General features: G+C 38.5%; 1 protein-coding gene, 1 long non-coding RNA gene and 1 pseudogene across 4 annotated transcripts; 1 reads left to right on the plus strand and 2 right to left on the minus strand.

Annotated features, from left to right (window-relative positions):
• Window positions 1–1907: 1907 nt before the first annotated feature.
• Window positions 1908–4716, plus strand: LOC122300803 (annotated as a pseudogene).
• Window positions 4717–8392: 3676 nt separating this feature from the next.
• On the minus strand, window positions 8393–11477 carry LOC122308434. 3 transcript variants are annotated; one of them, XR_006242045.1, is made up of 2 exons: window positions 11161–11477; window positions 8393–10996 (listed from the first exon to the last, which is right to left on the minus strand). It is a non-coding gene; the product is annotated as an uncharacterized LOC122308434 (long non-coding RNA). The 3 variants fall into 3 exon arrangements; XR_006242050.1 differs by having other exon boundaries at window positions 8393–11066; XR_006242043.1 differs by having other exon boundaries at window positions 8393–11080.
• A 318-nt stretch (window positions 11478–11795) lies between these two features.
• Window positions 11796–13721, minus strand: LOC122300876 (L-type lectin-domain containing receptor kinase S.4-like). The gene is made up of 3 exons (XM_043111859.1): window positions 13680–13721; window positions 12015–12701; window positions 11796–11882 (listed from the first exon to the last, which is right to left on the minus strand). Exons 1-3 carry the CDS (start codon window positions 13719–13721, stop codon window positions 11796–11798), a joined length of 816 nt encoding a protein of 271 aa, XP_042967793.1.
• Between the last annotated feature and the right edge of the window lie 1033 nt (window positions 13722–14754).

Raw genomic sequence — 14754 nt, forward strand, 5'->3', positions numbered from 1 at the left:
TTCATGCGCCAACTTGAGGGGGAGTATTGACAACACAATCACCGGATTCTAATTTGCACAAAATCCTCACCATATTTTCAGCAAGCATTATTTATTTGTAAATATCAATTATTTCCATACTTAGTCTAATTTCCTTACATTTGGTTATTTCCATACTTAGTCTAGTATTTCCATACTTAGCTACGCTCCTTGTAATTATTTAACCATCCGTGTATCATTGTAATTGACAAGTAATTTGAATGAAAGTGATTCAAATTTTCAATTCTTGACAGAAGAAGAATAGCAAGCAGCAGCATAACCCCACCCACACACTCCCCTTCTAGGTTTCATTTCCTGATCACATGTTCATGTCATTGGACCATACTATCTTCCCACTTTACTTCATCTCTTATTTTATTTGTTTTGTTTACATAATATTTTAAAAGTACTTGCACATATATTCATATTTCTTTTGTTATATATATCAGAACATTTGTGATTTTGTAAACTATGGCATATTATATTATAAAGAGCTAAAAAACACACACGTGTGTGCATATATATATATATATATATACAAGTTGAAAAACCAAGAATTAATGTGATTATGTGAACATATATCGTGTAATATATAGAAATAGTAAATGCATACAGTGGCCTCGTTGCAACAATGGCACCACAGATAGATCTCGTTGCAGCAGGTAGCTTGAATCTTGCATCTCCTTTTGTAATACTTGCATCCAACCCAAAAAAACCACCACAAAAAATTGTCAACCAACAAAAAGGAAAGTAGAATCTTACTGGATAATGAGTGTTCATCTCGTTGCATTTCCAAAATCTCAATAAATTTTCCATTTCTATCAACCATCACCCTTTAATTGACTGCTTCCAATGCTTGACATTTCAGGGACTAATGAAACCCAGTAGTTGAGAAACCAAATAAATTAACAACAAAAACAAAACAAAGAGTGAAGTCCAAAGAAAAAAATGGAATTGCCCTTCATATAGATTCACAATGAAGTCAAAACATAATATTGACAGCAAAGAAACAGAAAATCAAAATCTCGAATACATTTACGCTCAGTCATTTTCAACACGACTAACATGGAAAAAAGGAATGCAAAACAGAAAAATTAAGAGATAAACTGCAATAGAAAGAAAAGGAAAAATGAAGAATAAAGATACAGCAAAAGGGCAAGATTTAACTAACGTGAAGCCAGAGCCAGAAAAGATATGATCGCTTTCTGGAACTTGTTCTATAAAAAAATATATATAGAAAATGAAATATAAAAAAAAAAAAAAACTTGTTCTGGAAAACAAATACCTAGTTTTCTTCCATCACCGCTTCCATCCATTGACCAAATCTTCTCTTTCTGCAGCTCCCAATCCCAAAATAATATATAGAAAAAGCCAGAGCCAACCCCATTGGAAAAAAAAATTATATATTTTAAAAAATCTGTAAATAATGAAATGAAAAAAAAAAACCCATCAATTTTAGAGAGAGAGACGACTTGAGGGAGAAAAGGAGAGAAGAGGGTGTTCTCTAGTTTCATCTTTGTAGAAAGCAAACTTGTAATAGATATAAACGGATACTTAACGGGGGGAAACAAAGAAACAAACGGAAAACAATGAAAAACTACTGTTCATCCGTTAGATCCGTTAGTTAGCCACTTATATATATAGAAAGATATTGAAGCTAGAAGTCTAATATTTTGCTCAGAATTCGTCCTAAACTTAAATCCTTTGGTTCTTGTCCAACAAGCTTGGATAAATGAAATGGCTTCCTATGTAATTCCATTGATAGAAATCACCTGCTGGAAGCTGGTTTAGAAGGGTTTTATGCGCAATCCATGCCTCAGAGGAAGGGACTCAATCCTAGTCTCGAAGGGTTTTAAGGTCTCTCTCTCACACTTTCTCATTATTCTCTACCATTTTGTACAATTCTTTAATTCTGCAAAGTTCAGAATGTTGATCTTGGTTTTTTGGGTACTCTCTTTCTGGTGGTTTGAACATTGAAGGGCTTAGATTTTGTTATAGCTGAGGCCAGGAGGTATGGGATTAAGCTCATATTGAGCTTGGCGAACAACTACAACAGCTTTGGAGGGAAAAAATAGTATGTGAACTGGGTGAACTGGGCAAGAAATCAGGGGCAGTACCTGTCATCTGAAGATGATTGTTTTAGGAATCCTGTCATTAAGGGTTACTACAAGAACCATATAAAGGTAAGGCAATCCACTCATTTTTTTTATTCTCTTCTACGATTTTAAGATGTAATGATTTTACCACCAAAAATTATATAAGGCAAAAAAAAAATAGTATTCAGATTTAGTTTCTGTAATGCAGAGTTCCTGAGCTTTTCTTTTGTGAGATTTAGATGTATGATGTCCAGCACTAATTTTGCTATACCCTTTCAGACTGTTCTGTCCAGATATAACAGCTATACTGGAGTTCATTACAAAGATGACCCAACAATCATGGCCTGGGAGCTTATGAATGAACCTAGATGCACGTCAGATCCTTCAGGGAGGACTATTCAGGTTATAGTGATTTAGAAGACATTCAAACTACTTTTGGGTAAGCGATTTGCATGACGGCCATACAAACATGGTTTTACCCATTAGGAGTCCTTTCAGGAGATTTTTTACGGCATCAGCCCTTGCTTATACTGAATATGGAGACCTCTTGGTTTCAGAGCTAAAACGTACCTGCATAATTCCAAAAACTCATTCTGTTAATGATGTAGATATGCCTGAAGTCAATGCCCAACTTAAGCAGCTAGTGAAAACCGGTCATTTGAGTGATGCTTGCGCAATGTTCGATAAAATGCCATACCGAGATGAGATTACATCGACCAATATGATTTCTAGCTATGTCGATGCCTCGGATTCCTTTGAAGCGTTAGATTTGTTCTCAAATATGTGCATTCAACCAGGACTTCGAATGGACCACTTCACGCTTAGTCTTGCACTCAAGGCTTGTGCACTCATTTTGAACTTGCATTATGGGGAACTGTTACATGGGTATTCAGTGAAATCTGGTTTTGTTAATTCAGTTTTTGTTGGGAGTGCCCTTCTTGACATGTATGCCAAGATTGGTAAAATTGAGCAAGGTTGTAGAGTTTTCGACGAGATGCCAATAAGAAATGTAGTCTCTTGGACAGCCATTATAACTGGGCTTGTTCGTGCAGGTTATAATATGGAGGGCTTGGTTTACTTTTGTGAAATGCAGAGGTCAAAGGTGGAGTATGATGCGTATTCATTTGCTATTGCATTGAAGGCATGTGCTGATGCTGGTGCTCTGAACTACGGGAGGGTGATTCATGCAAAAACAATGAAAAAAGGGTGTCAATGAGAGCTCATTTGTGGCTAACACTCTTGCTGCCATGTACTACAAATGTGGAAAGTTAGACTATGGCATGTGCTTGTTTGAGAAGATGAGGACGCAGGACGTGGTTTCATGGACAACCATTATAACAACCTATGTTCAGATGGGTCAGGGGGAGCATGCAATTGAAGCATTTATGAAAATGAAGGAATTAGATGTGAGTCCTAATGAGTACACTTTTGCAGCTATTATCTGTAGTGTTGCCAATCTTGCAAGAATTGAATGGGGTGAACAATTACATGCGCATGTTTTATGTGTAGGTTTCATTGATTTTTTATCAGTGGCAAATTCCGTCATGACCATGTATTCAAAATGTGGGCAGTTGACTTCAGCTTCATTGGTCTTTCGTGGCATGACCAGAAAAGATGTTGTTTCATGGAGTACTATATTGCTGCGTATTCTCAAGGTGATTATGGGGAAGAAGCCTTTGAGTATTTATCGTGGATGAGAAAGGAAGGACCAAAACCGAATGAGTTTGCTTTTTCCAACGTGCTTAGTGTATGTGGAAGTATGGCCATTCTTGAGCAAGGGAAGCAACTACATGCTTATGTCTTGTCTGTCGGGTTAGAACGCACAGCTCTGATACAAAGTGCTCTAATCAATATGTATTTTAAATGTGGGAGTATAAAAGAAGCTTTGAAATTTTTTTACGTGATGGAAAATGATGACATTGTCTCGTGGACTGCCATGATCGTTGGTTATACTGAACATGGGCTCAGCCAAGAAGCCATTGATGTGTTTGAGAAGATTCCCAAAGTTGGTTTAAGACCTGATGCCGTGAGCTTCATTGGCGTTCTTACTGCTTGTAGCCATGCTGGACTTGCTGATCTTGGCTTCCACTACTTCAATTTGATGACTAATAAATATCAGATAAATCCTTCAAAAGAACATTATGGCTGCATGATTGATCTCCTTTGCCGAGCTAGACGATTAAGTGACGCAGAGAACATGATAAAACACATGCCATTTCAACAGGATGATGTTGTTTGGTCTACACTGCTGAGAGCTTCTAGAGTACAAGGAGATGTTGACTGTGGAATATGTAGTGCAGAGAAGATTCTTAAATTAGATCCAAGTAGTGCTGGAGCTCATATTACTCTTGCTAACATTTATGCCACAAGAGGGAGATGGAGGGAAGCAGCAAATCTAAGGAAGATGATGAAAGCAAAAGGGGTGGTCAAGGAGCTAGGATGTTCTTGGATTAAGGTCAATGACCAGGTTTCTGCATTTGTTGCTGGGGATCGCTCTCATCCCCAAGGTGAATATATATACAGTATGTTGGACTTACTAGCTTCAAGGACAGAAATTGTAATTCAGGAAGTGGGTTCTATATCAAATAATGTTGAAGGTTAGCAAAAGTTTTCTTTTTCTAGAGCTGCAGGTCAGAAACAATGGAGCAACCATTTTTCACTTTGAAGACTATCTTTCTGTCAGCAAACATATTGTGGACATAAAAGAATATCAGGGATGAGCAACAGCTGCATTGGTTATGAATGAGTGCACAACAAAGCAGGTTGTTCCTTGAAAAAATCTACAAAATGAAATGAGATGTCATATTTGGCTGTAGCTCAAAGATTGTGACTAGACCTCGTGCCACATGGAACTGTCAGTACCAGGGATAGTAATAGGGGATTCATGAATATGGAGGTTCTCCACCAAAGGTGTGCCCTGCAGTATGGAGCATGACATTATCCAGTTGCTTAGCTTCACAGGCCTTACAATGTCATCCCGAATTTCCTACATTAATAAATTGACTTGAATTTTAGCAGTCTTTTCACAAACCATTGTGGTGCAGCATTCAAGTTGTTCGTAAAGGCTAAGCTCTTTTTTTTGCTTTACGGGTAATAGACTGATACAGATGTTTTAGAATTGTTGACACTGCATCCCTAAATAATCCTGATAACAAGTTGGAAGAGGTCCAAGAAGAGATAGCAGTTCAAGAGTATGAGGTCCACCAAGATACTGGAGATGGACAATGTTCATGGAATAGGGTTTGTAAGCGATGATCTTCACCCAGGCTCTCTTGTTATAATAATTCATTCTAAAGAAGGAAAAACCAGTCTTGGGTTTTGTAACGAGGAGATGCAGATTAATTATAAGGTTGAGTTCTTGGAGAAGATTCAGCAGTTCAATATGATGTATCTGAATAATTACCCCAAGCTTTTATGGTGCACAGGATAGGAGTTTACTCTGTAGGGGGAGTCCGAAGGGCCTGCCTTGGAGAGGTTTCCCAACATAAAAAAAAAAAACTAAAAAAATACCCCGAGCTTTGATAGGTCAGTATGTCCTAAACAGATTGGAGATTCCAAGCTTTGGACATTAGTAGGGTTTTAGCAGATTTTTTCCTTCCTGCTTTGTTTTGATTATAATTTCCCTCGAAACTTTGATGCAAAAAGCTTTAGGGGTTTCCCCCAATATAATGGCTTCTCTACTCCATAGGGTCAACATTAGTGTAAGAAATAATCTTGGCAGCAGCCACTATTTGGCAGTAGCCATTGTACACTATACGTGGCCTTAGTAAATTTCCCTTTTTCTCCCTGTACAGCTGCACGTTGCCTCTCTCTAGTTTTAATCCTTTGAAATTCAAAGCACCCATCCTCTCCCCCCGAGTCACCTATCCTCCCCCCCCCCCAATCGCCCAGCCCATCCTCTCCCCTAGCATCTCCCCCGTGTCGCTCATTCTCTCCCTCATTCCCTACGTCGCCCATCCCTTGCCCTGGTTGCCCCATTACCATCGACTCTCCCTCTGCTCCGCACCCCCGTTAACCTCCCTCTGCCCAAGTAACCATTTGAATGCTGTCAACTTTGTGGTTATAGAAGCAGCATGATAATGCAAATGATTTAAAAAGTACGAAAGCACATATTTATCTTTTAATTTTATTTTCTTTATTTTTCCTGAAGATTTGAATTCTATGATTGTTTTCACTTTACCTAAGATATCCCTTCCCCCTTCCTAATCTAGTTATGTATGTAAGATAACTGTAAGAATATGGCCTGGGAATGCTAGTTTAATGCTAATTTTGATTTCACACACTGTGTTGCCCTGCATACTCGTTTCTTCCTTTTCCCTTTCTCTTTTAGTTATGCTAGATGCCACATCTTGTCCCACTTTTATCACTCTGTCCCTTTTAATATAACAAATTAAATGGTTGATAGGTAATGACAAATTATCACATTAGAGTAGATCTTCTTGGGCCCAAGTTACTCTTTATTGCCCTTAATTTGGGTGGTTTAGCACTGGTTGTTTGGAAGGTGAGATGTATTTTCAGTTTGTCTTTTTGTGCAACATTTTTTCTTGTTTCTTCATATTCAAATTTCTTTTATTTTGTTATAATTGTTTTTTTGACAGTTTAACACTTTGGGTCTTCTTCCAACACATGCCTCAGACTGAGTTTTTTCCTTACCCCCTGCACATGTTAAAATCTTCCTCCTATTATAATTGAGTTAGCTTTTTTTTTTTTTTTTTGTTTACATTATTATTATTTTTTTGTTTGGAAATGATTGCATGACAATTAAAAGTAATCAGTAGCTAGGTTTAGATGTCTTGCTATTTAGCATGTGCACATATACTAGCCCAAACTTGGAACTTTCATGCTTTAGCCAATTACGCCTACCTATTGCCTAAGTATAGGTAGATTTACTTGGTCATATGGATAATACTATTGTCTCTACAAGATATTATAAATTGAGAGAGACCTGTTGCCTTTGTGTCAAATTCTCAAAGTGGGAAAGGATCAACATTACCTCTTTTTATACCATGCTTGGTTACAAACTTGCAGTTACAATGTTCTCACTGACAAGTGCTCTGTGTGTTTTAGACTGGCGTTGACAAGTTCATACTTCTCAAGGCATACTTTATCCTATGACAGATCTGAAAGTTGTCGCTGGCTGCAATTTTGAGTACATCTTGGTCTTGATGATATGGTTTGGCTTGATCAACAGCTTAAATAATCTAGCTGTCTGTTTCCATTTGGGCGGCTCAAATAATCTCAATTTTAGTTGAGTTCCTATCCGATATAGGATCGAGATCACATCTATGGTTCATGTTCTTGAGTTGAAATCATGCCCCCTCCTTTTTCATCATGTTATGTCATAATTTTTTTCTTTAAATAAGTAAATAAAAAATGCAATTTTAAAAATATCTAAAGCTATTTAGGAAAGGAACATGGTCTTTTGTGTATTGACTAGAATGCTTTACAAACTTTACTATATACCCTCTAGGGAGTTCTGTTTGACATTTTCTTGTCTGATTTTCAGGAGGTTGAGCATTCTCTGGGGGTATTCCGCTACGCTAATATGTGCATGTTTTGTTTAATCACCTGTTGATCTGAATGTAGTGGAGACTTTTTGGAGGAATAGACTTTGATATCGTTTATTGGCTAATGGCTTATGATGCATGGCCATCATAACGCTGTAATTGAGTTTTGTGGTAACAACGATTGTGACTCAATCTGAAGGGCGTTTATTTGTTTTAAGAAATTACAGTTGGTTGGAGATAATGAATAATGAACTTTGGGAATTGTCTAAGTGGTCATTTTTAAATGGATCAATGTAATTGTACTCCCTCTATGTTTTGGTTATTCTGTACAAAAGGGTTATCTGTAGGTTCTTTAAATTAACCTGTGTAATGAAAAGTTGAGTTTACTAAACAGCTTGTGCACATGGTTTGATCTCTTGAAATTTGAAGCCATTCAAATTATAATTTATATTTGATCTACAAACTTGGTGGTGGAGTTGTGAATCTTAACCTGCATGGCTGTTGTGGATCTTCTTGCAGCTGATTTTATACGTCCAGTTCTTAATAACACAACAGACATCATATTAAATGCAACATTAAAATCAACAAGAATACAAAGTCTTGAGTTCTGAAAGGTGAGAACTTCTAGAGAAACCTTAACAATGCCATTGGTTCAAACTTAAAGGGCACTAAATATTCATAGCTGTCGTTGTATACTAAAACATATCTTGGACAATAAAGCAAGGATGCAAAGCAAATTGAGCCTTTTCATCCCCATTGTAGATTAATTAGTACCACAAAAATCTGGCCATGAAGGTGAAGCACCAGAATCACATGTATAGATTTTCCGTCCTGATGGCCATGAAGGAAACAACCATATGGAGACAAATATCACCAAAAAGTTGCCAAATTCCCTCATCATTTTCACGTGGAATGAGCTTACAATATTGATCTACATAATAGAAAATCATGGTCTTCTCTCTCTCAATATATACAGAGATCAGTGCATGCTTAGCAACCACATAGGGTGCTAAAGTTACATGAACTAAATAGTAAATATGCAATTATGCAAATCAACAGCTTCGCTTCCAATCTTCGCAATTTTAGTCAATTTGAAGTTTGAACCACAAAGCCATTACCAAATTGTTAGGTGGAATGTTTACCAAAGTTAAAGACTAGATCTGAAAATGGCAGAAACAGATAGATCAGATATTGAAAGCCATAATGAGGAAAATCTGTGTAATGATAAACCAAAAAATGAACACAAAAAGGAAAAGCACTTATATCAGATTTTTTTTTGGTCAAATTGAGGTGATGTTCCTTCTATATATTATACATACTCTGCAAGAGACTTGTAATCAGAAAGTTGTATGCAGTTATCAAAGTCAAATATTCATGCCTTTTTCTAAACGTTCTTTAGTCATGGAAGTACCTATAAATAAATTTTTTCTTTTTTCTCCCCCCTGAATGTAGGCCTTCAGCTCCCCTTACTTTGATAAGTAACACAAAAAGCTCCTGTGCAACCAGCAGTGCGTAAGTACCCATGTTTTTTGAAACAACTCAGCTTTATAAAACAACAATATTCATAAAGAAAAGCACACTCCACTTATTCACTAACCTGTTCAGTGGCATACATAAGAAACATCAAATGCTGAACACCATTTACGATCTGACTCAACAAAATAATTTCAACGTTGAATTTTGGGAAGATTATTAAACCAACAACAATAATCAAACACCACTGTTTTGATTATGACCAAAAAGTCCAAATTGATAGCAGCTCAACAAGGTTAAAGATCATGGTCTTGAGTCCATGGCCCAAGAGAATCATAGGTTGTGATTGCCAGCCCCCAAGCATGCATCATATCGATCTTTAAACATCCTTAAATAATAACTCTCAGATTCATAAATTCAATCAATTAGCCATAAATAATAACTCTCAGATTGCCAGCCCCCAACTCATTGCCAAGTTCCCTCACCAAACATCTATATGGCACTCTTGGTGTCCCTATAGGACTCATTCTAACTCACCCTCTATTCACCATATGGTTATGAGTCCTGCATACATAGAAATTACAAACATATGCAGAACCATAATAATTTACAAATGAGATTAGTTCATCCAAATTAAAAAAAATCATACAACCAATTTTTTTAATTTGGAAGGCAAAACCTTTTTTTTTTTTTTAAAAAAAAGGTTAGCTAAGACTTTCGTTAGGGTACAAAGCCATCATTGAATAATAAAATTACCATTTACTATAACATAGGAGTGGCATAAAAAATAATGACTTCGAAGAGGAAGTTTCATACTCCCAATTACAGGGTGAGCAACTCTAGAAGTAGAAATACTTTACACTTCTAAATTAACAAACAAAAAATAAAATAACATAAGCTTCTCCTAATTCTAATTCCCTCAATGGAGCAAAAAAAAGAAAACTTGATAAAATAGAATGATTCTATACTTGTTGGGGGAGCAACAAATAGTAAACACAAACCCATCTCAGATTAATCAGCCCCATGAATTAACTTGCAAAAGATCCAAGTTATACACAGAGGTAATGCATGTATGAGTTGTTTTCTCATGTAATTTACACCTGCACTCCAACAAGCTACTCCTATGCCAATTTTGCGAGACTGCAGCCTTGTATTAGCAATTATATACCTAGTGTGAGTGGTGATATCTTTGAATGAGTGAAGCAGGAAAAAATCTCTGTTGTCTCCCCCTGTCCCCAACATGATATTATCTTTGCAGTTTGCTTTATGTGGAGACAGCTGATCGCCCCAGATTATTGGTAAAGGAGATCAAGGATAGACTCTTAAGCCGTACATGAAAAGAATTTCATGATTCATCACAAAAAAAGCACCTGGGTTCAATCCCGTATAGCATATATGTGCATGTCCGTGCTGCCAACATCGAGTATAATAAAGAAGTACAGAAGCATGTCAAAGGGATCCTAGCAAACTGCCAGAGGACAAGCAGCAAGTGTAGGGAAATGGTTGGATTTTGAGTTCAACTCTTGGGTTCAGCTAAAAGAAAGTATCAAAATTGAGTTTACATATTAGCCAAATACATTTGTTTGTTTTACTTTAAAACTAAATCAAGTACTACAAAGAAGTAATCAATGGGATTGAGCTAATTCTTTTCTGTTTTTGTCCACTAGAATGAGCAAACTAATAACCCTTGAAAAATTAATACATAGAACTACCATAACTATTATCTTTAGCAAATGATACAATGAACTCAGAAAAAGTCTCAAGGAAAAGGCATGGTACCAGAAGAATTTACTCAACTCTGCAAGCAATGGACAAGTTTATGAAAGCAAGGTCGTCAAAATCTTAGGTCCTTTTACCCTTTCTTTTCCCTGCTTTGCTCCCTCTTTTGTTTGACTTCAAAATCTAAACGGACAAGTTTATGAAAGCAGAGGTCGTCAAGCAGAAAGCAAGGTTTTTTCTCCATGCCCTAAGTCTTTCGAAACCCATCTCACAAAATCCAAAATTCACATTTCTCAGGAAACAAGAAGAACGTAATCATATAGACGGAAAAATGGTACAACATTTACCTATGAAGCTGAGCAGGGGCGGCGGTGAAACAGAGGAACGTCGGAGGGCTTTCATACTCAGGGTGTTAATCTGGTTTGCGCCGTCGGACGAGCACTCGGGAGTGGCGACGCTGTGCAGACGGAGAAACATCATTCGGTGTCGCTGGACAGAGAGACGACATTGCGGGTGGCGCTGGGCAGGGGAAGGTGATGCAATGCGAGCGAAGGAGGAGGTATTTTTTGGACAAATTTGAATGGAGGATGGGGGAAAAATAACTAACGTACAAGAATCAAAATCAAATCAAAACGCACGTTTTGATTGAAAAACAAATAAAAATAAAAAGAGTAATTCTACGCATCCACAACTGTAGCAGGTGCACACTTTGCACACCATACGTGGCGTCTTTTTTTTTTTTTAATAATTCAAAACGTGCGTTTTTTACAAATCCTCATATTTCGATTGAAACACAGCATTTCGAATTCCTCTCGCGAAACCCCTCATCTCTCGGCCCCGCGTCACGTTCCTCCGCCCAGCGCCACTGGCGACACCGTCTCTCTACCCAGTGACACCGAGCGACGCTACTTCATCTGCACAGAGCCGCCACTCCCTAGAAATCATTGAACGGAGCAAACAGTTGGAGTACGAAGCCCGTCCCTCACCGCCGTCGTTGCTCATACGAAGGTAAAACACATGAAACTGAGAATGGCGAGGTCAAACCATTTTGCTGAGAACTAAAAATGGCCTGCACAAAAGTGTTAATATTGTAAACGCATATGAACCAAAAAAAAAAAAAAAAAAAGAAGAAAGAAAGAAAGGGTGAACATTTAAAAAAAAAAAAACAAGAGTAGAGAAGCTTCGAAATCTCATGCCTAACTCGTGGTCTCTCTCTGTTGAGAACTGAAAATGGCGGGGTCAAACCAGTTTCAGCATCACCACTCCCACTGTTACTGACGAAAGTCCACGTGCTGTTCTTCTGAGAATACGACGAAGTAGTTGGAAAGGATTGCAAGAAATTCTCAAACAAATCTATAGCAATAGCACCACGTACTTTTTTCCTATATGGCTCCGCCACCTCCTCCTGCAACGTCAACTCGCCCAACAGGTACCTCACCAACTGTCGCATCGTGGGGCGTGCCTCCAGTGCATCATTGGAACACATTAAGCCCAGTTTAAGCACCAAAACGGCCTCAGACTCGTCAAATTTCCCCCCCAACTTTGGGTCCATAACACCAAGAATTGCTCCTACTCTCCACTTCTGCCACACCCAGTCCACCAGCATGAACTCCTCAGACGATGCATCGGAATTAATGGGTCTTCTACCACATGCAACTTTGAGCAACAGAGCACCAAAGGCAAAAACATCCGAACTGGTCGTGGCCTTACTTGTGCGCGTGAGCTCAGGTGCCAAATAACCCAACGTGCCCACCACCCTAGTAGTCCTTGGTTTGGACCCGTGCTCGTAAAGCTTGGCCAGACCAAAATCACTCAGCTTTGGGTTAAACTCAGAATCCAATAAAACATTTCCTGCCTTAATGTCTCTGTGAACTACAGTTTGCTCCCACTGTAGTTTGTGCGAGACGAGGGGGAGAGTGGGCTGAGAGTGCTAGTATACAACCTACGAGAACCGAGTCGAATGTCGAGAATACACGTTCGGGAGAAAGGAGGGAACTCGAGCCCTGCTTCTCAAAAGTTTCTCAAAAATCAAATGTTTGCCAATACTAAAGAAGGGAACGAAAAGTTAGGGACAATTTCGTCATTAGCCAACGCCACGTATGGTGTGCGTTCGGCCGATCCGAAATAGGGGGCTGCTCCCAATATTTTCTCAAAATAAAAAAGAGCAGCCACATAACGTGTGCGTTGTGTGCACTGCTACAGTAGCTTCTCTATATAATTACTCCCGAAGCTGTTTTGGGCCCAATACGATGCGGTACATAGATGACCCGACCCATTCAAATCGGATTGGGTTAAAAAGTTTTTTTTTTAAACGTTCATGAATACTACCCAAGAAACTACTGATTTTAACATTGATATTTGAACCGTTTTGATAGTTTATCACCCACCTCATACAATTATCATAAAATTAACAAAAATTAAAAAAATAATTCAATAACAATAAATCTTTGCAAATTGCAAAGACGAAGCACACAAAAATGATAGCACTAATAGAGTTAATACAAGAATAAAAATGGCTATAATCCAATATCCAACTCAAAAATATATATATATATATATATATATCCACTCCACCACGCCTACTCCTCGTATGACTCCTTTCAGAAATCTCCTCAAGCCTTCACCAATAAGAGCTTATTGCTGCACAATCAAACAATTGTTATCAGTTTGACAATTTCTATCCCCATCAAAGGAATGCCTGCAGTTTCTAATTCATCTAGATCAAGAATATCAACTGGGACTGAAGAACATCATCTTCTTTTCTAATTGTCATTAATCCAATCTAATGAAATGACTGGACACAAATATTTGTCATGTTTTCCTGTGATAATAATCTGCACATGTATTCAAGTGGTAGAACAACTACCCATTCAGCAGTAATAAGAGCCAATTCTGGTATCAATGGCATGATCCTCTATAAGTGAAAAAGCGTTCAAGTTCTAATGATGAAAGCTAACATGAATAGATGTTGGCATAGGAGCTGCATGTAGATTTATGGCTCCAGGAAAGATTAATGCACAGCCAGGGCATTATTCATGTTCTCATTTTTAGGGGTGAAAACCGACCTCATCGGCGCGATTTTTGGGTAAAACCGACGCCTACCGACGAGGTGAGATTTTCAGGAGCAACCGACCGTAACCGGTCGATGGGGAGGAGGAAGACCGTCCGTATCTACTCCGGCGGTTCATGGTCGGTTCTCGATTCCTCTAACGGCGCTGTTTCTCGGAGAGAGTAGAGAGAGAGAGAGTTACAGAGGAGAGAGAGAGAGGATGTGAAACCCAGGTGAATCGGGGAAGAAGAAGAAGAATGAAGAAGAAGATCAAAACGACGTTGTTTGGTTCTAAATCCAATGGCGTCATTCTACTTATTTTTTTTTTTCGTTTCTCATAGATAAAACTGCGTCGTTTACATGTGTTTTAATCACAACTGATAGCATCAAACGACGCCGTTCCACTTAAGTTTAAGTGGAACGGCGTCGTTTTATATAGGTATAAATTAAAAAAATATATATGTATATGTGGTCGGCCGGTTCAACGGTTTGAGTAGGCCTCAAACCGCGACTGAACCGACGGACATCAGTTTTGTTAATTTTCTGCCGCCCGCCAACCGATTCCCTGGCGGTTCTGGCCAGTTCCGGACTCCGGCGGCCGGTCTGTGTCGGTCACGACCGGTTTGTCGGTTTCTTGTACACCCCTACTCATTTTCAATTGAACCAGGGGGAAAAAAAAAAAAGCTTCCTCTTTAGAAGCATCCTCTTGGAGGGGCGGTCGATGAGAGAGAAAGAGGTTAGAGTTTGAGCCTTGTGGAGAAGAGCTCTGAGGGCGATGATTGTTTTCATTGGGCGTGATTGGTCTCGACCGACATTAGGTGTTATAAACCATTGGATTTGAACTGATGAACCCGATTTTAGTCGGGTGGGCTCATGTCGGGCCTTTTAGATT

The sequence above is a fragment of the Carya illinoinensis genome, chromosome 1 (assembly GCF_018687715.1).
Source record: "Carya illinoinensis cultivar Pawnee chromosome 1, C.illinoinensisPawnee_v1, whole genome shotgun sequence".
NCBI classification, from domain to species: domain Eukaryota; kingdom Viridiplantae; phylum Streptophyta; class Magnoliopsida; order Fagales; family Juglandaceae; genus Carya; species Carya illinoinensis.